This window comes from Protopterus annectens, chromosome 4.part0 (genome assembly GCF_019279795.1).
Source record: "Protopterus annectens isolate FY-2018-M chromosome 4.part0, PAN1.0, whole genome shotgun sequence".
NCBI classification, from domain to species: Eukaryota; Metazoa; Chordata; order Ceratodontiformes; family Protopteridae; genus Protopterus; species Protopterus annectens.
In genome coordinates, this window is record NC_056733.1 from 300,913,601 (window position 1) to 300,938,987 (window position 25,387).

At 37.9% G+C, this 25,387-nt stretch overlaps 1 protein-coding gene across 1 annotated transcript in view; it reads right to left on the minus strand.

The window, feature by feature from the left end:
- The window catches only part of NOS1 (nitric oxide synthase 1), a 1,255,637-nt gene that overhangs the window by 695,515 nt on the left and 534,735 nt on the right, over positions 1–25,387 (minus strand). Inside the window, exons 5-6 of the mRNA XM_044068292.1 lie at positions 20,816–20,978; positions 19,498–19,589 (exon numbers count right to left, since the gene is read on the minus strand). Of these exons, the coding sequence (XP_043924227.1) occupies positions 19,498–19,589; positions 20,816–20,978 (255 nt within the window). The remainder of the gene's footprint in view (positions 1–19,497; positions 19,590–20,815; positions 20,979–25,387) is intronic.

Here is a 25,387-nt window from a genome sequence, read left to right on the forward strand (position 1 = left end):
TGTTAAGTCAGAAAAGGAACCTATGAATCATTGATATAAGCCCATGTTTAACTGCAGCACCATACATCTAGTTAATGACACAACACATAATCCTTGCACATTATGATTTCTGTGGTCATCATTACTTACATCCTTACTCTCCTCAGCCACTACTGTTTGTCTCATTCTTCTTGTGAGGCTGTGGACAGGGACACCTCTGGCCAGAAGAAGCCTCAGTGGTGAAAGCGCTTGCCGTTTCCAATAAAGCTTTATTTTATATACGCACAGTTCGAGTTATTCCAATTTTTGGACATATCTTATTGAAGACTTGAGAGCTTATTGTTCTGCCGTATCACTCATTTTACTCTTTATATTTTACCTGATTTTTTTCTTTTAAGTAAAGTGTTTTATTTAATCATTTATAAACCATTGAAGATCATGTCTTATGTATCAGTTTATAAAGGGTAACCTCACAACATTGTTTTGAATATTGATATCCACCATTTTTTTTAGGAAAAGCTGTCTGGCCATAAGCTACGATAACTGAATGTATTAGTTGACCCATTTAAAGAATGCTGAATAACTGATATTCTAATACTGTTTTGGTCTAATTGGTGGCAGCATGTATTGTGGAGAATGAAAAAGAGTAATGCCACTGGAGAGATATCAGTCGACTATCTTGGAAATACTGTGTTTATGCATGAAAAAATAGTTTGGATACATCTCAATTCCTGTTGCTAAGACTGCACTAAAAGGCACTGGGCTCAGGTTGAGGTCGGAATAATCCTAGGGAGCCAGTAATTTATAGGCTCATAGCTTTATACTAGGCTAGTGATAGCCAGTGTCTTTATAAGCCTAGCCATGTGACCCAACCCAGTTTTGTCCATGACTACTTTGGACGAGTTTATTGTGAAGTATGTTAGTATAGAGGTAGCTAAGGGTTATTTGGTGGGGTATGTTAGCTGGGGATTAATTTAATTACAGTTAACCTCTGTATATCAGAGACTTAGGGCCCAGACCAGGGCTGAGTGTACAATTTCCCATCCAGTGTTAACATTTCTTTTGAATAGAGTCAGGGATGAGCTCTGCTTCACATGGATGTGGACCTTATTCCATAGTGCAGGGATCCTTTGAGACACATATCAGTCTATCCAGTATGTTCTATTTATGTCACAGGCAAAGTACAGGTCCTTGGATCTTGTGTTCCTGGTGTTGTTTACTTTGCAGATGTGCAAGAGATCCATCAAAGCTGGATCTGAAAATGCCTTATATGTTAGGTGTAGATCACCTCTCAGTAACTTGTAAGAGATTGAGTACAGAAATATGGCCTTAAGGCAATCTGTGTAGGACAGGGTATTCATACCCTGTACTCCCCTGGTGAGGAACCTTTGAGGACATTCCAGCTGTTGCAAAGTGTCTGGTTAGGTACTTGCCAAAGGGGACATTGTACTCAATGATGAATCTAATAAGGGCTGAGTAGAGTGGTGCTTTTACTTCCTTGGACCTGGATGTCACACTCTTGCTTATAAGTTGGGTGACATATAATGATTTTCTTACTGTGTTGGCTATGTGCTGGTAGAATGCTAGGTTACTGTCTAAATAGGTTCCTAGATTTATAGATATATACTAAAATGACAACTACCATGGCCTTTATAAGCCTAGCCATGCAACCCAACCAGCTGCATCCCCTGGTAATGTGCATCTTAATTGGGGGTGAGGTATGTTTGTTTGGAGGAGTATGCCAGTAAATTAAATTCTATATGGAATAAAGCTATCCATTGTGTGGCAGGTGTTGGTCTTAACATGAGATATTAGTCTGGATTTCCTACAAGTGCTTAAGCTAATTATCTCCATTGTATATATATATATATACTGGTGGTAGCAGATAATAATTAAAGGCCTTTGACCCATGTCCTCCATATATTTCGTGCCAGTGGAACAAATTAAACTACCACACACCATCACAAAATCTGCACAAAAATGTTAGGTAGAAAAGAATCCCTAGTAGCTTCTCTTTTCTGACCGATAACATTTCATCCTGCTCCTTTAGTAAAGCAATAGTAAAATTGTCAAAATATAGGTACACAGTTCCAACAACTGCAGAAGCCCCTACAAGAATGCAGTTTGGCAGTAAATCATCACAGACAGTTACTCTTTACTGATTGATGGAAGTTCATCTCACAGGTGCAGATAACTGTTGATGAAATTGCTAAAATATGGATGCAAATTCACAACTATTTTAGAAGCGGCTACAAGATGCTGCTTTGAGGAAATGCTGTCCAGCAGCTCTTGTTTTCAGAGCAATGGGAGTTCACAGCTGCGGTTAAACCAATAATGCCCATTGACAGTCTTTTAATTAAGTGTGAGGTTCCTTACTGCAGGATCACAACTGTCTAGGCTGAAAGTCAAAAGGAAAGGTAAATGTGAGAAAGTATTTTCAGAAGAACAAAACAGCAGATTTTTGCATTTTCTCACACCTAAAGTGCACAATTATGGCACTAAACACCACAAATTCAGTTCCACAGTTTAGTTACAGCAAAACAAAACTGATGCTTATGATCTGCCTTTCATGTGGCAAGGCAACCAATTCAACTAGTTCTTCAGTCATTATTAACACCATACTCTGAACAGCACTGGTGGTGTTAATGAGTTAATTACTATAGAAATTGTCAAATTGTGTTTCCCATCTAACTACTCCACCATTCTGCCATGCGATTTCCACTGTTCAAACAATATACATTATAAGGTTTCAACATACTCATGAGTGTGAGGTAAATTACATATTCAGATAATTAGAAATCTCACTCAGGACAACAATAAATGAAGAACATATTAATTAATAACACAGCTGCTAAATACTGTGGCTAGTTATCTAGGCTTTTTCTGTTAGTGACCAGTCTCCCCCTAAATATTTCTTAACAGCCATTATTCATTGGCATCATTTCAATAGATGGCAAACTTCTGCCAAACAAGTTCCACAGAAACAGTGCCAAATAATACAATCTGAATTATAATGACGTCTAGTATTTTTTCCCTCTAATTAATCAGTGGATTGCACAATAGGTATTGAACTATTGCTACATACTTAAAATTAATGCATTAACAAAGGGGGGCAGCCACAGTGGTGCAGCGGTTTGCATTGTCGCCTCACAGCAAGAAGTTCTCCGGTTTGATCCTCGGCTGGGGTGCCTTCTGTGCGGAGTCTGCATGTCCTCCATGTGGCTGTGTGGGTTTCCTCTGGGTCCTCCGGTTTCCTCCCACATCCCAAAGACATGCTGTGGGTGGATTGGATACTCTAAATTGGTCCTAGGCATGAGTGCGTGCGTGTGTGTGCCTTCCATGGAAGGTTGGGCACCGGGCTGGCAACTTGACACTGTAAAACTCTACTGCCAATCATGAGCGACATGTGATCCACCATGGCGACCCCTAACCGGGAAAAGAAGAAGAAGTGCATTAACAAAGGCCTTTGGGATCAGTCTACCACACAAAACAAAGCAGGAGATATTTTCTGTGGTGCTTAAACCATATAAAAATGCTACCTTAGTGAATGTCCTCATTTTCTCCCACCCTTATCCTAGCCTTCACAGCACCATCTACATTTATAGGAGACCTTGCCAGCATGAAAAATGATGAAAGGTTCCACAGCCATAAGTTCTTGTAATTCAGACACTCTTCTTGCTGAAGTGATGGCCAGAAACAAGGCTCTTTTCCAAGAGAGGAATTTTAACTCTGCTGAAGCTTCAGGCTCAAAGGGGGGGGGTGCGCTTTTCCAACACAAAGTTAAGGTCCCAAGCAGGGGTAGGGGCTCTCCTTGGTGGCCTTAAGTTGTTAGCCCCTCTCTGGAATTGCTTGATGAGAGGGTGTGAGAAGAGAGGTGGCTCAGTGCTGTAATGTGCAGAGATGGCAGAGGCATGAATTTTAATGGAAGAGAAGGATAGGCCCCTGTGGAGTAGGTCTGTAGGTAATCCAGGATGAGTGGTAAGGAGGGCTGTGCTGGGTCAGCTCCTTTAGTCTGGACCCAGGAACAATACCTTTTCCACTTGTCAGCATAGGATTTTCTAGTACTGGGTCATCTGGCTTCACGTATGACATCCAGGACTTTTTTGCTTAGGGTGGCAACTGGAGGAGAAGTCAAGGAATAAGCCAGGCTGCTGGGTTCAGTGTCTGCAACTGTGGATGCAAGAACTCTCCCTCCTGCTGAGTCAAGAGAGTTGGAATCTGGGGTAGGTGCCATGGAAGCAATGGGGACAGACTGCGCAGTAGTGGTTATCAGTGTTGGCATGGCCAATCTGGGGAAATCAGAATTGTCCTTGGTCTTTCATCCCTTATTTTGAGTAATACTCTGGTCAGAAGAGATAGAGGGGGAAATGCATAGATTGAGAGGTTTACCCACTGGAAGGATAGGGCATTCACTTTTCAGGCCTTGCTGTGAGGTTCCCTGGTGCAGAATTTGTTGAGCTGGTGGTTGTAGGGGGAGGCAAATAGGTCCACCTTTGGGGTACCCCATTTTGGGGTTAGAAGGTTGAAGGTGTTGTGGTTTAATTGCCACTTGTGTGGGACTAGGACATTTCTGCTTAGGTTGTCTGCCAGAGAGTTTTGGTTGCCTGGCAGGAATTGAGCTTGCAGATGAATATGCATGGCTGAGGTCATGTTCCAAAGGGTCATGGCTAGCCTGCAGAGACAGTAGGAGTGGGTTCCCCCTGCTTGTGTATGTACCACATTACTGTGGTGTTGTCAGTTATGATAAGTAGAGGCCCCGAAGACAGCAGGGGACTGAAAGCTGTCAGAGTGTGCTTACCAGCTAGCAACTCTTTTTGTTTGATGTGCAGATGAATTTGATTTGGGCTCCAATGGCCCTGAATGTACCTGTCGTCCAGGTGAGCACCCCAGGCATAGTCTGATGCATCTGTGGTTAGGGTCTGGGTGGCATGCAGTTGTGAAAAGGGAAGTCCCTTGTTGTGGTTGCATGCTGTTATCCACCAAAGAAAATCTTTCCTTAGAGAGGTTATCATAGGTATAATAGTTTCCAGGTCCTGTGAATGTTGACACCAAAGGCTTTATAATTACCACTGAAGTTTCCTCATATGCAGTCTGGCATATGGAATTAGTAGAATGCAGGAGGCCATGAACCCTTGAGCTTGCAGGATTTTTCTTGCAGATAACTGGGTTCTGGTGGCCAGTTGAGAGAAGTAGCCTGTCAGGTAGGCTTGTTTTTCTGGAGTTAGAAATGCCATCTGGGATGCCGTGTCCAGGCTTGCTCCCAGGAATACAATTTTTTGATTGTGGACAAGTTTGGATTTCTTCTCATTGAGAGGGTACCCCAGCAAGGTTAGTAGGTCCTTTACAAATGTCAGGTGCTGTAACAGCTTTTCCTGACTGTCTGCCTGAATCAGGCAGTCATCCAAGTAAGGGTAAATTTGAATATTTCTTTGTCTGCAATAAGCAATGGCTGGAGCCAGTCATTTTGTGAAAACTCTGGGAGCAGTGGATAAGCCAAAGGGAAGTACAGAGAACTGATAATGCATAGATCCTGCTCTGAAACGTAGATATTTCCTGCAAGAATCTCCGACTGGGATATGCAGATAGGCCTCTTTGAGGTCTAGAGTGGCTAACCAGGCATTTTTGGACAGCATAGGGAGGAGTTGCTGCAGTGTGAGCATCTTGAATTTTGGTACAACCAGGAAGGTGTTTAGAATAGATAGATCTAAGATTGGCACCAGGTGCCCTCTTTTCTGGGTACTAGAAAAAACCTGGAATAGAACCCTTGGCCTATCTGATCTGCAGGGATAGGCTGTATTGCCCTCATGGAGAGCAGGGAATGAACTTGGTTTTGTGCCTCTGCCCACTGGTTTGGAGGGAGAATTGGGAATCCCTTTGGAGTTGGCAAGGTGTGGAAATAAAATTTGTACCCCTGGGACATAATGTTGAGGACCCATCAGTCGTTGGTGATGGAGGCCCAGTTTTCTGCATGGAAGGCAAGTTTTCCTCCTAGTGGCATGGACAGATGGGCAGAGGTGAGAGGAGGAGTTGAGGAGTCATTGGGAATTCTTTCCATAAGGGGGTGGCTTAGCACTCCCTGGTTTAGAAGAGGAGGCACTCCATTGTTTAGATTTCTGCATACCCTGAGACTGCTGCCTGGGGAGTCTGTTACCCCTAGGTCTTGTCTGAAGTGGCCTTGAGGGGGCAGGAAAGGACCAATGTTTTGAGGGACAATGTATACTGAATCTTGGAGGCTGAACTTGCAAGAAGTCTTTAAATGTCTGCATAGATTTAGCTTCTTCTTCCATCTTTTTTAAAACCTCTTCTGCTTTGGTGCCAAACAGATTGTCTTTGTTAACAGGTGCGTCCAATAATTTTGATTTGACATGATCTGGCAAGGTCTGTTCCTTAAGCCAAGCATGCCTTCAAAGTACAGCACCTGTGACTGCTGCCCTGCAGGATGCTTCAAGGGCGTCAAACCCACATTGCAGGGTATGCTTACTGATTTGGCTTGCAGAATGCATAAGTTCCTGTAAGTCTTTATTTTCTGCACAGTCAGGGAAGGTAGATCATTTTTGTTTAATGATTTCCATGGTATGTTGCTCGTATTTCAGCATGTGGAACTGACAATTTAATGCTCTAATAGCAAGAGTTGCAGAAGTATATACTTTTTTACCCCATCTGTCTAAGGCTTGAGAATCTCTGTCCGAGGGGGTGGCATTCTTAGCTGTAGTTACATTTATTTCTTTAGGCTCTTGGGAGATGACCTCTGGGTCAGCAGTAGGATTCTTGAAAATAAATTTGTGTGAGTCAGGGACTCTGTAATACCTTCCAGGAGGTAAAGTATCTGGGGTTAGACTGGATTCCATAAAAACATCTACAACATCCAGGATAGGGTGTATCGCTAAGGGCATGTGCTGAGGTAAATCTAAAAATTCCCTGAGTCTCTTTTTGGACTGAGAGTAATCCTGGAATTCCCAATGGAAGTGCTCTCTCAAAGTATGTAGGGTTTCACAAAAAGAAAAATCATTTGGAGGAGAGGCAGAAGGAATGGATTCCTCTGCATCTGAATCCTCATAAGCAGATGAGGGCATGTCTTCATAATCAGAAACGTCAAAGTTGTCGGACTCTTGGTCAGATAAAGGTGCAGAGTACAAGTCTCTTTTTCTTTTAGCAGGAGAAGGCTGGCTACCCCTAATCAGCATGATAAGGTCTTCCACCATTTTAAGCATCTGAGATTGTGGCAAGAAAGTAGGCACGTGAGCTTGGGTCATTGTTTTTCTAGGTGTAGCTCATACTCTGGGCCTTAGAAACTCAGTAATTTTAGAAAGAACTGAAGACGTGAAAGAAGTCGTTGGTTTGTGTCAAATATCGGTAGTGCGAAGAACTTCCTCAGAAGCCGGTGTCTGCACAGTGGCTCCGGACCCATCCAAGGTAGAGACATCAGCAGGTTCTGTAGTCAAAGAAGAGTCTCGCGGCATACTGGACTCCAAACGGGTCTCGGTAGAGGCCTGAGAATCCATCGATGTGGGCATTAGGGGCTGCAAAAACACCTCACAGAGTACGGACGAACTGGCGACTAGCTTAACGGAAGTGTCGTCGGCAGTTATGGACCTGTGCAGTCTGTCTCTGTCTTTATCCTTACATTTTTTTCAGAAGATAGGTAGTTGGATGGCTTATCGAAGCCATTTTGGAATCCAGAGAGCGAAACTATTTAGCTACAATAAGGGCCCAAACACGAATAGTTCGGGCATTGAACAAAGCACAAAACCGGCAACGAGGGACATCGTGGTCTGGGCCTAAACAGGTGATGCAGTAAGAATGGAAATCTCGGTATGGTATTTGCTTTCCACAGGAGAGACAATTGTTAACTTTTTCTGACATCGGTTAGATCAAGATAAAAGGATCCCCAACGGGGTACTTAGCTTTAGAAGACTTCAACTTCAATTTCGGAAATGAAAAACTCAGGTAGCGGCCGACTGGCACTCGTGCAGACTGCTTCTGCTTCGGGCTCCTCGGCAAGAAAGACTGATGTAATAGCATCGGCTGCCTGTTTTTATACCACTGACAACCTGACGTCAGTCCTGGAGCTACAGCAACCAACGCAGAAATACTAAGCCTCTGGTATTCGTGACGACTGAGGGCTACCCCTGGCAGGATAACCCAAGTGTGATGACTGCAACAGTGAAATACGAAGAACATCTGGCAGTCTGAACATTGTACATCTACTCTTCTTCACACAGCTCAGATTTTCCCACTGGAATTCATATTTGCAATGCAGCTTATTGCCATGCATACTTACCCATTTTGTGCACTGGTCTCCACAGATCTTGGATAGTACTATCTATCCTTTAATGTAGTACACAATAATCATTACAGAAGAGTGCATCGTGATGCACATGGACTTTATGTAAGTTATACCACAGAAATTACTATTGCATTTACATACAGGCTGTGTTAATGAGCAGTACACCAATTATGAGTGTCTGTCCCCATGTGTAGTATGCAAGCTGTCTATGAATTCTGCTTGCATATCATAAATAAATAAATAAACAAACAAAATCATCCTGTGTACATTTTATCTAGCAACTTTTTTGCAAGAAGTTTGATTTGACAATAGCAATTATACACTGCCATTAAATGAAACCCTAACTAAAACCACAATAAAAGCACTACTGTTTGCAGGCCTGATCACGTTATTAGTGTTCTTTTTCCAAGGTTCTAAAGTTCCTGTTGTAGAAAATATAGCAAAAATAGAATTAAAAAATAAATAAATAAATGAAAACACTGTCAAGACCACCATTACTTGGAACAGGTTCAGTCTTCATTCTTGTCTTACATCAGGTAAAAATCTAATTATTTTCATAATCTCTGTTGCCTCTAAACAATTGGCTCTTAATTGTTGATAAACATTATCCAGTGTGCCTTGAATCATTAATTTCTGTTAACAAATCACGGGCTAATTTTTCACAAAAAAAAAAGATTTCATGTGCTTTGCTATAACCTTAACAAAGATCCATTCTTTCAAAAGGTCAGGGTCTGTATCCCCAAACTGGCATTTATAGAATATCTTGACCCCCTTAGTGTCATAATACCTATTAAAGCTAAGTCATTCTCAGTATAAGATTTTATACTGTTATAATGTATGCCTTCATTTTTAATAGAAATAGACAGGTCATCAACATGACCTGAAACAGTGACAATTTGCTCAGTGACCCTCCCCAACCCAACAGTATTACTAAAGGGTTTAGTGGTGCTTGTAGGAAATTTTGAAGTCTAGAACTATTGTGTAGATTCAAGTTCTATTTTTTCAGAAGATAGTGAGCAAGTATGTCTTATATCCTACATTGAATTGTTTCTTGGTCATGGCAGGCTCATTATAAAACCACAATAACTCAGAAATGAAGAAATGTCTCACATGGGGAATTCTAGGCCAGGTAAAAAATGTTCAGTAAAACTATACACATGGGTGCAGGAGTTCTTAAAATAGATTTATAAAACCTATATAGGTACCCACGTAAAACAATGAAAATACAGTATTTGCAAATCACAAGATTTCCTGAGCCATCATTTTGTCAGTTTAAAACCAGCATAATTCTATTAGAAGGAACTAAGGCTACCAGTGAAATCACATCAATAACATACCATTTATTAAATGAATTGTAAAAAAATGTACAGTAGCTAAATAAAACTGTTTAGCCTTACAATATTATGCAAAAGTGACTTCATTTAGCTTAATTTATTACAGTTTTTAGCCTGCACTTGCTAAAGAAACACCATCTATGTGTTACTTTACTGCTCTTCGGTTGTTTTAACAGTATTCTGATATTTCCCAACCTCCTCTGTTACTGCAAAAACTGTTCTGAGTTTGCCAAAGTTCTCCTAAATCTGATAAAATATTCCTAAGTTTTGCAAAGCTTTTTGTGTTCTTGAAGTTCTCTAATGTTGTGCACTTTTTTCTGTATTTTGTGAACATTTCTCGGCGTTAGTGAACTTATTTCCAAATATTCCTGATACTGAGGAATTATGACTTCTCTTGTCAAGTATTTGTTACTGCACGAGCTCAAAACAAGTTCATTTTACATTAGGAAGATTCTTTTGCACTTTGGTGGAAACAGAGAGTTGAATTCAACCCACCAACATTGGGAACTGCTGGTGGAAGGCTTATTGTGTTTTAATCTGATTGGCTTGAGTGCTTAACTTTGTAAAAGTCTTTTATCCTGTGGTTCCCCATGGCTTGTATATAAACAAACCTCTCTAGCTAAAAATCTTCTATAGGAAACACTCTACATAGTCTCCCATTGTTCACTGCTGCTTGAAGGGCTGCCAATTTGTGCAGAGGCTAGCATCACTGCAGGCTGTCTAATAGTATACTACTAAACACTCTCACGTTGACCTTTAAGTGACTCTCCCCTACTCCTTCCCATCTACTAAGTATCTGGTATAATGGATAGGTGCTTCCTTGTTATCTCTGTTTCTGGCATGGTGGATATGGGCATCCTAAGACAATGTAGTAACTGCCTTATGTTCACTGACAACCATTTAATTTTAGAGCAGATAAACACAGTGTGTCAGAGACGTAGATACACAATGTCACCAGAGGCAAAGCTGTCATAAACACACAGAAAAACATGCAAACCAGGTTGTTAGCATTACACCCAAAACGCTCGGAACCGGCACTAAGGAAAAAACGTAAACCCACATTTGTGGAGGTACTCACTTGTACTCTACCCATACCTCCAAGACTTCCTGAAAGCATCTTTCAGTGGCCCTGCACACACTCAAAAAAGACAGCTACTCACAAAACACATAACTCTGAAAATTACAGTAGCCCTACTTCCAAGCCTATAAGGCAACACACCACACAACCAACATTCTAGTTACTGGTGATTCCATTGTAAGACATACTGATGCCACCCTTGCCAGGCTAAAGAAGAAGATCACAGTGAGCTGTCTGTCTGGAGCCATGATCTGCCAGATCATGCACACACTTAGGTCTTTAAACTATAAGTGCCAGTATGACATGGTCATAGTCCAATGACCTAAGATGTACCTCACTGGACTATATGAAGAGACACATGATAGAGTTCTCTGAATATATGTCCCACATGGGTATGAATCTAGCCATAAGTAGCATCCTACCTTCACCTTGTGATAATGCCACAGTGCCAGCAAAAATGATTGACATCAACAATTGGCTTAGTTTCTGGTGCCACAACAAGGGGATCCAATATCTGTCAACCTGGCGAGACAAGTTTGACAAACCACAATGCTTTGTCAGAGATGGTTTCCACTTTTCACCACTTGTCTTCCAGATACTGGAAAAATTTTATCTATCCCCATAGTGCCTTTTTTAGGCTGTGTCAAGTTGTTAAACTCTCCAACATAATAAAAATCATTCATGTGCGATCCCCATCATATACTTGCTAGCTACAGATCCCAAAACAGGAATCTGGATAACTCCACCTCCTATCTAAACCTACTGGAATCTTTTAAAATTCAACTTAACAGCATACTTAAGGGTGACCTCAACTACCCCTCCATAAACTAGGAGATGTATATGACCCATAATTCACTTGCTCAGAGGTTTTTGGACTTTGCCAATGAAAACTCCATGTAGCAACAATTTAGCTCCCCAACTAGGGGTACACATATCTTAGACCTAGTACTCATGAGCATGGAGGGATGCTGCTCCCTCCTGTGCATTAAATCCTCCTGGTAAGCTCTGATTACAAAATGAAATCCTTTAGTAGTAAAACCAGCCTGGAACCCCCATCAAACTCCAAAGCTGTTAAGAACTTTGCTAAGGCAAATTACCTCAAACTAAGTAGCATCTTATTAACATTCCAAGCACCTCTGAACCTGGATAAAACTGAGATTCACTGTACAACCACATTCACAGCTGCATAGAGGAGGCAGTACCTGTCCAAGTCAAACCTATGATTACTGGCAAAAATAAACCACCCTGGTGGACTCCTGGCATAAATAGGTTATTCAACAAAAGGAAAACAAATCCTCTCCAAAGCCAAGAAGGAACAGACAAATCAGTGGAAAAAAGACATTCAACAGTCTAAACAAACAAATTAGATTGTTGGCAAATCTGCCAAAGAAAACTATGAGGGAAAGATAGCCTCCCAGGTGAAAGATAACCATAAGGCTTTTTTAAATTATGTTCGTAACATCAGGGAAAACATTCAGCAATGTGCAGGGTTAATCATGACATCAGGAAAAACATTCAGCAATGTGCAGGGTTAATCATGACATCAGGGAAAACATTCAGCAATGTGCAGGGTTAATCGTGACATCAGGGAAAACATTCAGCAATGTGCAGGGTTAATTATGAATGGCAATGGTTAAATTCAGCTTGAAACTATAGCAAACCTGCTGACCTACAAGTTCAGTTCAAACTTCTCCCTCCCATCACCTCCTACTGCACCCCAACAAATACCTGCAACCATCCACCTACCAGTCATTAAGAGGGAACAGGTCCTTACTGTGCTCACTGAAGCCAAAAACACAGCCTTTGTGGGTCTTCACAGCATTTTAAAATGCTTCTTAAATAGCTTAAAACTGAATCTGTCAGGGCCACTAGAAACCCTATTTAAACACAGCCTTGTCCCAGAGGAATGGGGGACTGGCAACAGTTGTCCCTCTGCACAAGGGAGACCCATTAACTGACCCAGGAAACTACAGACCCACGAGGCTGACCAGTCTTACCTGCAAACCCATGGAGAGAATTATCATGAATTGCTCAATAATGACATAGGAACTCTGCAAAAACTGCATCAGACCCAATTTGGATTTGTCAAAGGGAGGTCTTGCCTGCTCAATTTGGAGGTCTTCTTCGAGAAAGTCACCAGAGCCATGGATGAGGGTAAAACTGTACACACCACTTATATAGACCTGGCCAAAGCTTTCAACACAATCCACCATGCGGGGATCATAGATAAATATATTGACTTAGGCATAAACCCCTACATCATCAGATGGATAGCCAACTGGCTCATTGACACAGGAAAACATGTTGTCCGGATAGGTGAATCCACTGCTGATAAGAAATCTGTTACTAGCAGTGTCCCACAGGGCTCAGTGTTGGGCCCCCTCCTGTTTGGTTCTCTTAAGTGAAGGCCAGCGTTGGGGCTTCTGGCTCACCAAGTTCACTGAAGACTGTAAGCAATTATTGAATCTTCAATGTTGACATCCTACAAACAGGCCTAAAAATTACAAATGACTGGTGCCAAAATCCTGGTCTGAGACTAAATTCTAAAAAATGCATAATTGTACCTTCGTTAAATCAGATATACCTACAAATTATAACATTGATATCAAACTCCTAAAAGTAGACTCAGGGGTGAGGGATTTAGGAACACAGATAGACAGCAACCTAAACTTTGACCACCAGGTAGTTACAGTAGTAAGGAAATCCTTCTGTGTGGCTCAACTTATACGTAAAGGCATGGCATCAAGATCAAAGGAAATCATAGTGCCATTGTACTTGGCCTCATCAGGTCTATTATTGAGTACAATGCTCCCTTCTGCATGAACCTAACCAGGCACTTACACCAACTGGAGCAGCTCCAGAGGGTTCTCATTAAAGAAATGCAAAACGTAAGACACATGTCTTATGCAGACAGATTAAAAGCCCTATCTGTTTCCTTTATCTCATGCTGGTAATTGAGAGGGAACTTATACCTGACCTACAAGGCATTTTCTGATCCAGCTTTGATGAAATTGTTACATATTGCAAGGAAAATTATACAAGGGTAATGCATTCCATGGACATGAACCTTATTTGTGGCTCTAGCAGAACTTGCTGGAGAGATAGATTTGTATACCAAAGGCTACCTCGCCTATAGAATAAACTTCCCTTCATTGTAAGATGAAGTGCATCCCTCATTATCTTCAAAACAAATTTGGATGAATGGATGGAGAACCATAAATTCACTCCTGAGGTACTGCCCATGTTCCTTATGGACAGAGGCAGTCTGTAAAATGACTCAGGGCTTCAGCACCCAAACAGCCACTACCCTGATAGTACCCCACCCTATATCTGGGGAATTAAGATATAATACTGGGTATTATTGGCTAGGCTTGTAAAGGCTCTTGTGCCATTAGCCTAGTAATCACCTATGAACCTATGAACTTATAATTAGCTCTAAAATGTTTAATAGTGTCACAAAGTTACTGCTAATTATACAAACTCCTGTGATTTAAAATGTTTCAGTGACATTGTGACATTACTTCATGAAGCAATGCCTGCATTAAGTTGCAAGGTCTGGGTATTCACTTAAATTTAAATTCAGTGCTTACAATAGCATCACTACCATGTTTATATGGGGTAATCAGTTTTAAGAGCTGGATTTTAAAGTACTGAATACAGTACTTCTATATTATGTCTGCTTACATCCCTTGCACTAGCACATATTCTAATGTCATTACTGGGATCATGCATGTGATTTATCTGCCTCCTGTTCAGATTTACTTCATAAAATCTAGTGCATTGACACAAGTGGCTATGAGTACCATATTCATTCTATTGTAGTCAGCTTACTATTCGAAATAAAGCAACTGCCCCATATGGGGATGTTTAACTACATCTGTCTGATTAACCCACTTAAAATGAGGGCAGTTCACACAGGAGAAAGTGCATTTTTCATTATTCTTCAATGGTCTCTGCTGAAGGACATAGCTGTAACGTGACTTCTGTTTCAGGGTCTGAGCCTTCTTGAAAATGAGCCTTGACTCTGAGCCTACCAACTCATGCATGGCAGTGGAACTCATTAAAATGTTCCAATTTATTACTTACTGATGAAATGTCATAAAATCTCTTTAATAAGCAATCTAATAGTCCGGACCTGTTACAGGTGGTCTGGCTCATCTAGTTATAGGACTCTCATGCAAATGAGGCTAGCAAGAACTTATTCATTTATTCTGACTCTTGTTTTAAAGCATTGACACCTCATACTGAGAACATTTTCTACTTACAAAATTGTACACCTTTTTTGGAATCAGTACTATGAAACAATGTTTTTCTTTTTCAGTGCAGACTCTAGTCTTGTGCTCATGTGTATAGCTATGGAGATAGCTGTTATTGCCACACATGACAATACTGATTTTTTGTTCTGTGGAAAAGAATTCTATTCATAATACTACTATTAATAATGTTTTACATAACAGACACGCTGGCGCGCGCGCGCGCACACACACACACACACACACACACACACACACACACACACACACACACACACACACACACACACACACACACACACACACACACACACACACACACACACACATTGTGTGCGTCTTGAGGATGACAACTTTATATACAGAAGATGAATGCAGCTGAATTAGTTTATTTGTAGCATACTTGAAAAAAAAACTGGTTATCTGACATATAAGAAAACACTGATACCATTAACATTCTTGATATTTAAGTAGGTAAAGACATGGAAAGAAGTATTTTTAGGAAAAAAGTGGAACGGAATTACTTCTGCAGTTACAGCATGCACCCGATCCTGTTTATAATAGTCAAAGAACTGGGTATACAGGTGGCTATCGGTGAGAAGAAATTTTGTGATGAATTGCCTAGAGTTTGTCATAGTTTTGTGCAAGAAGTTATTTTTAAAATAAAGTGAGAATATCAAAAGGCAAACATGAGCCAGCATGAACACTGCCTGGCAGACCTTATTTTTGTGGAGGTCCCACAACAAGCTGTGATAGGTCACAAAGAAGCTGTCTGGACTTATTCCAATGAGTTTTATGGCATTTCATCAGTAATTAGAAAGAAATGAGCATTTTAATGATTCTCTAGTCCCATGCACGAGTTGGCAGGCTCAGAGCCAAGGCTCATTTTCAAGATGGCTCAAATACTGAAACATCAGTCATGCTACGATAATGTCCTTGAGCACAAACCTTTGGCCTGTAATAAGAAATATGAAATGTAATTTCTGAGTGGCCATTAGTACAAGTTGATTAGTCAGACAGATGCATTTATACATCCCACTGTGGAAAAGTTATTTCACTTTAAACAGTAAACTTACTGTAGTAGAACGACTGAGGTGTAGATAACCTCTTGGATTAATATTACTTGTTTTATTTTGGAAAACCATCAGATGAATGAGTAATTGCAAGCACAAACAAATCAATGACATTAAAAATATGTGGCAATGCAAGTGCTTTGAACAGGCATATAATACAAAATCACAGCCGTCACTGCTTTAAAGTCCATGTGTGAGAGCTGATTTCCTCCATCATAAACACAGTGGAGGTACTGAATTTGATTTTTACCTGGACTGTTACATTACTGGTAGTTGACTATGTAATTCCATTATTAGTCTTCCAGTGTTATTGAAAATGTTTTTCGTGCAGTATTGAATGCTTGCTTCTCTGACATAGATTTCAATTTTAGGGAATATTTTTCCAAATTTTCCCAATATATGGCAGTTATTAAGTCATCAAATTTATTCTTTGTTTTAGGAATGCTAACTAACCCACCAACAAATGATATGAGGTCACAGAAGTTACACAGGGAAAGGAATGTAGTTTTGCTGTAGATGGAGAAGAAGGCCTTTTTAACTCTCTCCTCATAGGTTTTTAACAAATTGCACTGTGTTCTGTAATTCTTAATTGATTTGCAAAGAAGTACATATTCCATGCAGTATGTCATCATAGTAATTGTAATTTCAAGTTTGACATTACCCGTGACCGATATCTGACATTTAACCTAAGTGTTCTTTGGTGAGCCGTACTGTCAGGAAAACAATAGGAAGATGTCAATGAAGAATTTAAGTACATTAGCAGTTGTGGTGTTCATGTTTCAGTCTACACAAAGTAGAGGAATTAAAATGTGTATCAGAATTACCAGTGGATGTTATTTAGATGTTTGTAGCCTTCCAAACTGCAAAGACTGCAGCATAATCATGCATTCTGTCAGGCCTGAAACTACATGTACAGGTATCATGAGAGTTATGGCTTAATATCCATGCAATTGTTCTACAAATCCCTTTAATTTGATTACTCTTGGCTGCTGGAGTAAGACGTTGACATAATACATACAGGTTAAAATTTTAATGAGGGAGGTGAGGTTCTCAGATATTAAAGGTTGTGTTAACTCCTTTTGGAGTAATGAGGTCAGGTGTAGTACTAGTGGTAAGAAACTGCATAATAATGCTGTCATGTTCAACATCAGGAAATTCAGTTTGACTTCAGATACATCCAGAAGGAAAGTGTTTTGTTACATAGAGCTTAATTAATATGGCTTCACTTGTTATAGCTGATGGATTCTGAGGAAAAAGTACACTTGTAAGGTTTGCTCATTATTATTCGATGATGAAGTCACAGACACTTACAAAGACAGCACAATTAAAAATCACTATCTCTAAAGTTAGAGATAGTGTACTGCTGAAAAAGCTGTGTTACAATTTCCATTTTTTTACAAGTCTGGGTGTACGGTGGAATTCACCCCAAAGAAAACAAAACTGTAAACATTTAATTTATTTTTTTGCTTTTTTCATCCCCCAGTTTGTCAAACCTGCAAATGTCAGCAGACAGTGTCAACAAAGTTTTTACTAATGAACTCTCATCTTTTCTAGATGTAAAAGCATTTTGTAAAAAAAGAGTTTCTCTTCCAGCATACTTGTGGGTACACTTCTCCCTGTGGTGGTGGAGTCCAGCTTGGGCACAGACAACATTTATATTGCATGAATCTGGCTGTATTTGAGAATGGAAGATGATAAGAGGTTTGTATAGTTCATTCCAAGCTTGAAATTCAGGATTTTTGTTCTTCACACTTTATGTATTTAGTTTTATTATTTTAAGCTGCTCTTCATTGGTCAGCAAGTATCAGGTGATACTAATAGGGGAGTGGCTGGCATTTGTCTAGGATTTTAGTGTATGTCTCTGCGGCTTAAGATCATTTTTATGTTGTTGATACTCATAAATTATAAGCTTAGATTTACATTGGTTCATATTTTTTTACAAGTCCAATTAATCTTTTTCATTTTATTACTGAGAGCAACAAAAAGCAGCATTTTACTGGATGACCACATAAATAATGTTCAACATTAGATCACGCTTGCAGTAGCCTACTTGGGTTATATACTGCCCAGGATATGACCACTGGCCAGTTTTTAAAGCTTTAGGGCATCATCCATGTGCTCTGTCAGGGACTCAAGCAGAGCTATATAAAAAGTCAGTTTTAGCACACATGACTTATTAGGTCTTCTTGTTTTGTGGTATTTTCTATTACGTGTTATTATTGTTTTATATTTACATGCAGCTATGAGTCTTCAAGGCTGTGTAGATAAGTGCCCTGCTGGGGAAAACCTTCCACAACTTTACTTTTCTGGGGACAACTTGTGTTTTTTTCTGTGAATATTTTATTTTTATGCTGGGAAATATACCTTTTATGTACTGTCATGCCTTGCACGGAGGTTTTATTAGATAAATGCTTGTGTAAAAAAACTATGGAAAAATCTGTTCTTCTACTGATTTCTCTACATATTTTTGTCAAATTAGTGTGTTAGGGGCAGGACATTTTGCTTTAGGGAATATCATTTGATTTTTTACCATAAAAATCCTTATTTTCCTGTCAGGAGATTTACCTACTCTCATAGGGTCCACAACCTATCTTTCAGGCTTCTTTTTTGGGTGGGCTATGGACCTTTCTTCTCAGTTCTTCCTTCTCCTGTCCTCAAACAGAAGAAGAAGAAGAAGAATGCTGCTCAAGGTTCTATGGGTATCAGGCTGACACTTTCAGTGCTTCAGCCACTAATGGGCTACACTGCTGTGGCTGAACTTGACTCTTCAGGCCACTGATTGGTGTCTCTTGGTCCCTCTGGTGTAGCTCTTCAAGAATCCAATAATGTCCAGGTGTTAGTCACATTCTTTGTGGTTATAGGCTTGTCCACAACCGGCGAGGGAGGCCTGCAAATATCAGTCTTAGAGGAAGGAGTGGGTAATTGTCTATTGCATGGCTGGACTAAGATGCCTGATCCCTGGGGTAGTGCCCCTGCAATTAATTAATCTTTTTCCAGGAAATCCCCAAGGAAATGAAGCAACAAATTAAGAATGTTGCTTCTTCTGTTTCTATTACTATGGAAAGGAAAGACTTGCTCGATTTTCTAAGGAGTTCATTTCGGCTTTTAGTTTTTTAGATTCTGTTTTTCCACTTTCTTCAAATAGGAAAAAAAAAAAAAAAAAAAAGAGTTTCCTCTAATTCTGACACTATTGTGAGTCCTCTGCTATTTGACATGTTTTCCTCAGACCTTCAGTCCAACACTGATGGCCTATGATTATCTCAATTTACAGACAATGTTAAATTGGATGTCGTTATTCCATTTTCCACTGACTCACAATTGCTCTAACATAGGTTTGAGTATGTTAAAAACTGATGCATGGAAATGGTCTAAAATTAAATGAGAAAAATCTAGTATAGTTGATTTTAGTAAACAGAACATTTTCATATACCATATAGGTGACACACAATATTGATTTTCCTTCACAAAGTAGAGTCTATGGATAAGCACTTACCGGAGATTGCCCTTGTTGGTAGCATACTTGATGTGATTACAGATATAATTAAACATGCCGTGAGCTGTTGTGCAATCCCGAGCATCAAATACCTGAAACAAACAAAGAAAACCAACATTAAAAACAAGAGAATAGGACACTGTATATTTGTGTTCAGATCACTTACTAATGCATAATCGGTACCATCACTTGTATGTTTTAGCTAGAAATGAATACAAATTCAAAGACTATAAGTCACAAAAAGTTATGTGGCCTGTTCAGTGTTCCATAAATGTATAACTTACTGGAGGATCGTGATAAGAATATAGTCATACCTCTCAACCTCTAAGAGCAAGAAATCTGGACAAAGCCATAAATAAAGGGAGGACAAAGGCCCCAAAATAGAGACACTTTTTAAATATTGCTCTTACAAACTTGAAAACTTGATAGAATAACAAGTTTTGTATTAGCACATATTTTCTGAAGGATATGAAGTCTGAAACTCAAATGTCGGTCATTATTTTCTGACTTAAACACCGAGTGATTTGCCAATGATTTGCTATAAAACCACAATCAGATGAGAAATGAACCAAAAATATGAGGCAAAAATCTGTACAATTGAGAGATATGAATACTGTTTACTTTTCTGGAGTACAAAACATCTTACATAAGGAAAAGAAAAATGGTTTTCTGCAGTGTCAGAAAAAGTGTGAAGCATACATCAGGTGATATTAATCCATAAATGTGAAGCTGAAAAGAATCTAGAAGTTGTAATATTTAAGGGTGTGAAAGTATTTCTAATAAATTGTAGAGCCAACAAAGATATAGGAATAATCTGTCTTTTTATAGTAGATGTTGCAGTGTATTGTATAAGTGCTCTGTAAAATAACTCACCAGAGATTTTGTATTTGCCATTTGTATATTGGTTAACCTCATTCTTCAGTTGCCTTTACTGGCTTATCTATATATGGATTCTACTTTTTATCATCATTGTTAATTTTGATCAGAATTGTTCAGCATGCAAATAAATCATTCTTACATTTTTTAAATAGCATTACCTTGTCATACTGGATCAACATATGTCTTTATCTGACCTTTTATAAGTAAAAATATGTTGTATAAACTGTGTTGGCTTTTTCTGAATTATAGTTTACCAGTTATAAACAACAATGTTTTGTAATCTATATCTGTTTACAGCCTGGTTGTGACTATCCAGGCATGCACTTGGTTTCCATTTAATAATTGCATCTACTTTCATTGTGAAGTAAGAGTTGTACTTGTCAGTTCATATAATACCAAATGTCCCCAAGACTACTGAAGAACTAATGAAATTCCTCACCTGGAGTTTTGACCACTGAATTCTTCCCAGACATCGTGATGCATTTCTCCAGGCATGCTTTGCCCCATAAATTAACTCTGTGTCTCTAAGCTGATAGGTACCTGTAGCTTCAATCTCCTTGGTTACTTCTTCAAGTCGTTCAGTATGGGCTTTAGATCCAAACCTGAAACATGAAATTGTTTAAAACACAAGTAATTAGGCCTCTATGTTACATATTAAAGTTATTAGATAAGACATAGCTAATCTAAGGGACTCATGCAACAACAAAAAAAAAAAATGAAAAAAAAATTAGTGGAATCTCACTTATGCATTTTTTTGCTAATTATTGACATCTGAATTTTAAATGTTGCATTATACTGGGAGTATGGCATAATGGACTCCATAATGAGTTCCAACCATTACAGGACTGTTCTTTGACAGGTTCGCCTAAACATAGTTTAACAGAGTTCTATAAAGTGCTCCTTCTCAATAAAAAACACTATTTACATCAAATTAGGAGTATCACCATCAGGTCAACACTGCAAAATAAACAAATACAGCATTTCTGACAAAGAAAAATATTTAAAACTTTGTGGTGATCTTTGACTGAAAGAGATAATTTAATAAATGATTATTTTAGCACTTTTGTTTACATAGAGTTCAAGAATTAGTTGCAGTAAGTACCAGCTGTAAACAACATATTAAAAGACTTGTTTTATTCACAGAAATTCCACTTGATGTCTTTCTATTATAGTTGCCACATTTTTTGCACTTACAGGAATGCTTCATAACTGCTGGCTAACTAGAGCAGCTGCTACAGAAGTGGCCCTTTATGCCACTACTTAGCCAAAGTGTGGTTAATTCCCACCGGAATAGCAGCATCTGTAATCAAGGACTCTGATTTCTGGTTCTCAAACAAATGAAATGAATCTTGGAATTTTTAATTGATTTTTAAGTATAATTTTCAATCATTATCATGGTTTCATTAAAACTTTGCAGTGCCTTAAACGAATTACAAGATAAAATTGATATGTTAAAACTTGAACATCAAAAAATGAGAAAAATGATAATAAGGCATCATTACAAACAATTAATGACCTACAAAACAAATATTTAGAAATATTAAATCATAAAATCAAAATAAATATGGAAAAAATAAAACTAATTATTCAATAAATCCAAATAAAACTAAGTAAAATAGCTTCTAGAACTAAAATGATAATTAAATGAAATCATATTAGGGAAATATATAGTGACAATAAAAAGAAGAAAGTCGCTGCAATCGAAGACATACTTAATGAGTTCAGAACTCATTACATAAAAATTAATTGTTTTAATCCAAAAATAGACTCGAAAGAATAAATTAAAAAAATTATTAACAAGTGTACAAATTATAGATTAATACAACAACATTTAGAAATAATTAATAAACATATATCTATGATGGAGCTCACAACACAAATACATAAACTAAAAAACAATAAGGCCCCAGGAAATGATGGGATAATTTCAGAATTATAAAAATGGATGCCTAAAAATGTCCTAAAAATTTTATTATGCACATTTCAATCAGTTAAAAACTTATATTCCCCCTTTGGGTAGTATACATTAGTCTCGCCAATTGTAAAATCTGTTAAAGAGCTGACACAATGTATATCATATAGACCTATATCACTATTAAAAGTTGATTATACAGGAATACATCTGATAATATCAAAAGAATGCTAACAATAATTGATTATGCCAACAAAATAAAAGATCAATTAAAATTAGTAAGCTTAGATATTAATTGTGCGTTTGATATAGTCAACTGGGATTATCTATTGCTAGTGTTACAGGAGTGTGATGTTCCTATGGAATTCACATAACGCATAACCAATTTATACGAGAATTCTTTATCTTATATAAAAATAGGCTTTTATATTTCACAATCAATTCCAATTACTAAAGGTACAAAAAAAGGATGCCCTCTTTCAACACTGTTATTTACATTAGTCATGGAATGTTTTGCAAATTTCATAAGAGAAAGTCTAGATATTAAAGGAGTTCAATTGGGACATAATTTAAATTCAAAAATACTTTTCTTTGCAGACAATATATTATTAACATTAACAGATAATAATAATATGCATAGTTTCTTATTTAGAGCTATTAAAACATAGTCTAAATCAGGTCTTATATTTAATGAAGACAAAACAAATATTGTATGTATTAATTCTAACTATACAGATATACAACAATGATATGTTAAATATCTAGTAGCTAATGACAAAATAAATTATCTTGGCATTGATTTAACAAAAATATTAAGAAGATAATTAATATAAACTTTAGTAATGTTCTAGACAATATAAAAAAAACTTACAAACCCTTGGAATAAATTATTTTATACAGTTGAAGAAAGATACATAATTATAACAATGGTTATATTACTCAAAATATTGTATATAGTTCAATCTCTGTCTCTCCCTATTACAAATCATTTTACAAAACAATTTAATACTCTCATACTTAAATTTCTTTGGTATTCAAATAGACCTATATTAGTAATTAAACATCATCAATGTAGCTGGTCCAGTGGAGGAATGGACTTACTTAACATTGAAATATATTCCACCTCAGCTGTCATAAAGACAGTTACTTTATGGACCAATAAAAGTTACACAGCCAAGTGGAAAGACATACAAAGATACATAATGCTAGAGAATAGCCAAATAAACTGTACATCTTATAATAAGATAAACAATAATAATTTTATATGGCTTTTAAATGAATCTTTACTAGGATCTCTAAATGTAACAATACATTTGCCATATATCACAATGATACTTACTAGATTTAAAAATCTTATTCTTAGACATCCAGATTACAAGGCATAGATCTTCTTAATTTTTCCCATTGCATACACACAAAATAATATCAACACATTTAACATATTTACAATGGACAAATTCAAAGGAAAACAATTACTATTCTGGTTTCAACTAATGGAAAAAGAAAATATACATTCACTTGATTTTATATTAAACAAATTTAATTTAAACAGGGAGTTATGGATTGACTTACAAAACTGCAGATTTGCCATAGAAAGTAGATTATCCCTGATGCAAACATCTGTTAAGAAGGAGATTTCAAAACTTATTGAATACCTGATATTATCAATTCATCATAATCCCCCTGAGAGAAATTTATAAGAGTACAACAACTAAAACAGATTTCTGTCAGGATAATTATTGGGATTATTTTATAGCTGTAAATACTATCCTCAAAGTAAATCAGAGAAAAAATAATACTTGCATCCTCTTTTCAAACCACGAGATCACTAAGATGGATTTTTTTTCCTGGAAATTTTTGCATAAAGTCTTTATTACACCACATAGAATGGAGCTGTAATCTAAATGTCATAGCTAACTGCCAACATATGACTTGTGATTATGATGTAATTAAACCCTTTTGGCATAATATTAATTATTTTCTACAGTCTCTTTTCAATGATAATTTCCATTTAAGTAATTCATTGATTTTTGTTCAATGCCCCTATCCCTCCAAGTATTAAGAACATTGATTTTCCCCTTCTTTTGTCCCTTTTAACAATTGCAAGAAAAGTGATAACAAGAAATTGGACAAGTAATACAAGCCTAACTCTCAGAGAATTCTACAATATGGTAAATGAAACTTGTCAAATGGAGATTTCAACAGTCAAAGAAAGAATCACTAGACAGAACTCTGCATTAAACTCATGGATGATGCTCAAGAGATTATTGAACAAGAAAACATCAAGTTGATTTTCTTTACTTTCAGGAATTTCTTATGTAATTGTTCTGATTTACTAGATTAATCAATAGACACCTTGTAAATAGTTAGTATGTTAGTTTTTTGTTTGGTTATAATTGTTTATATCTATTACAAGTGATTTTTTTCTTACTATGTATTTCTATATTATTTATGTAAAAAAGTTAATAAAAACATAAAAAAAAGCTTTGCAGTGCATTAATGTATATATACACATAAATACATATGTGTGGGTGGTAATATACATATATATCTATATCTATCTATATCTATCTATCTATATATATATATATATATATATATATATATATATATATATATATATTTATGGGTTTCCTATGTTAGACCGACAGCTCGGAAGATCGACACGCAAAACACCGACGCCAGAAGACCGACGAAGTAGATGACTGACAAGTCGTAATCCCAACAGCAAAAACACCGATAGGGGTAACTTGTGAGCATGACCCGGTAAGTGTGCTATAGTGAGGGAGTTAGAGTTAGAGTGCGGGTAAGGTAAGTGTGCAATAGTGAGGGACTTAGGGTTAGTGTGCGGGTAAGGTAAGTGTGGGATAGTGAGGGACGTAGGGTTAGGGTGCGGGTAATGTAAGTGTGCGATAGGGAGTTAGGGTTAGGGTGTGGGTAAGGTAAGTGTGCGATAGTGAGGGACATAGGGTTAGGGTGCGGGTAAGGTAAGTGTGGGATAGTGAGGGATTTAGGGTTAGGGTGCGGGTAAGGTAAGTGTGCGGTAGTGTCGGACCTTAGGGTTAGGGTTTGGGTTAAGCTTAGTGCATAGATAGTTTT